General features: G+C 56.5%; 1 protein-coding gene across 1 annotated transcript in view; it reads right to left on the bottom strand.

Moving 5' to 3' along the window:
- ILVBL (ilvB acetolactate synthase like) overlaps positions 1–1,205 on the bottom strand; it is a gene marked incomplete at its 3' end in the record, with an annotated part of 6,999 nt that extends 5,794 nt beyond the window's left edge. The window contains 2 exon segments of the mRNA XM_021382886.1: positions 691–892; positions 989–1,205. Coding sequence (XP_021238561.1) covers positions 691–892; positions 989–1,102 — 316 coding nt within the window.
- Positions 1,206–1,237: the final 32 nt, after the last annotated feature.

The raw sequence follows: 1,237 nt of genomic DNA, 5'->3' as shown, positions 1-1,237 counted from the left end.
AAACCCATTCATGGACCCACAGAGCGTTCCACTCAACCGCAACCCCACAAAGGTAGGACACCCCAAAACCCTCCATCCTTTGAGGAAGAGGAAGGCGTTGGCCATGAGATCTACCTCCCCTCATCCCATTGAGACCGGAGATCGCAAATGACTTTGGAGCGAGATTAAATGGGCAGAAATCCCTTCATGGACAGACCCATAGAGTGCTCCACTCAACTGGGATCCCACAAAACTGGGATACCCCCAAAATCCTCCATCCTTTGGGGAAGAGGAAGGTGTCAGCCATGAGATCTACCTCCCCTCGTCCCATTGACACTGGAGATCCCAAATGAGTTTGGGGTGGGATTAAATGGGGAGAAATCCCTTTCATGGAGAGACCCATAGAGTGCTCTACTCAACTGGGAACCCACAGAACTGGGATACCCCCAAACCCTCCATACTTTCAGGAAGTGGAAGGCGTTGGCCATGAGATCTACCTCCCCTCATCCCACTGAGACTGGAGATCCCAAATGAGTTTGGGTTGAGAATAAATACAGAAAAACCCCTTCATGGAGAGACCCATAGAGTGCTCCACTCAACCACAACCTCATAAAGGTGGGACACCCCCAAACCCTCCATCCTTTGGGGAAGAGGAAGGCGTTGGCCATGAGCTCTATGTTGCCTACTGGGTCCCTCATGCCCCATCCGTACCTGAGAGCCTGGAGACGGCATCGGCGGCGAAGACGGCGGTGGCCTCGTGCCGCGTGTCCACCACGCGGATGCCCACCTTCTCGGCGGCCACCAATATGGGCGAGATGTGGCCGCCGGCCAACGCGAAGACGAAGCGGACGCCGTGAGCCTTCAGCACATCGGCCACCAGCTCGCCGCCGTGACGGGGACTTCTGGGTTCCACCTGCGCGGGGAGGAGGGCGAGGGTTGAGAAAACAAAGGGGGATTGAACCGACAAAAAAAAAACCAAACACGGTGTTTTTGGCTCATTTCACCCTACCTTGTGGAAGAGCTGGTAGAGGAGCCCCAAGTGATGGGCCGCTCCGAGCAGTGCCACTGTCACTGTCACCAGGAGCACAGCGCCGGCACAGCCCACGGCGGTGAGCAGATCCATGGTGACGCTGAGGACAGGACACGAGGGGATGGTGACAACCTCAAAGTGTCACCCACCACCACGATGGGGAACCCCTGCGAAATGTGGTGGCACCAAATGGGGACAGGACACGAGGGGATGGTGACAACCCCAAAG

The sequence above is a fragment of the Numida meleagris genome, unplaced genomic scaffold (genome assembly GCF_002078875.1).
Source record: "Numida meleagris isolate 19003 breed g44 Domestic line unplaced genomic scaffold, NumMel1.0 unplaced_Scaffold303, whole genome shotgun sequence".
Taxonomy (NCBI): Eukaryota; Metazoa; Chordata; class Aves; order Galliformes; family Numididae; genus Numida; species Numida meleagris.
Note: the sequence above shows the minus strand (reverse complement) of the source record. Positions and strands in the feature narration are given on the sequence as shown.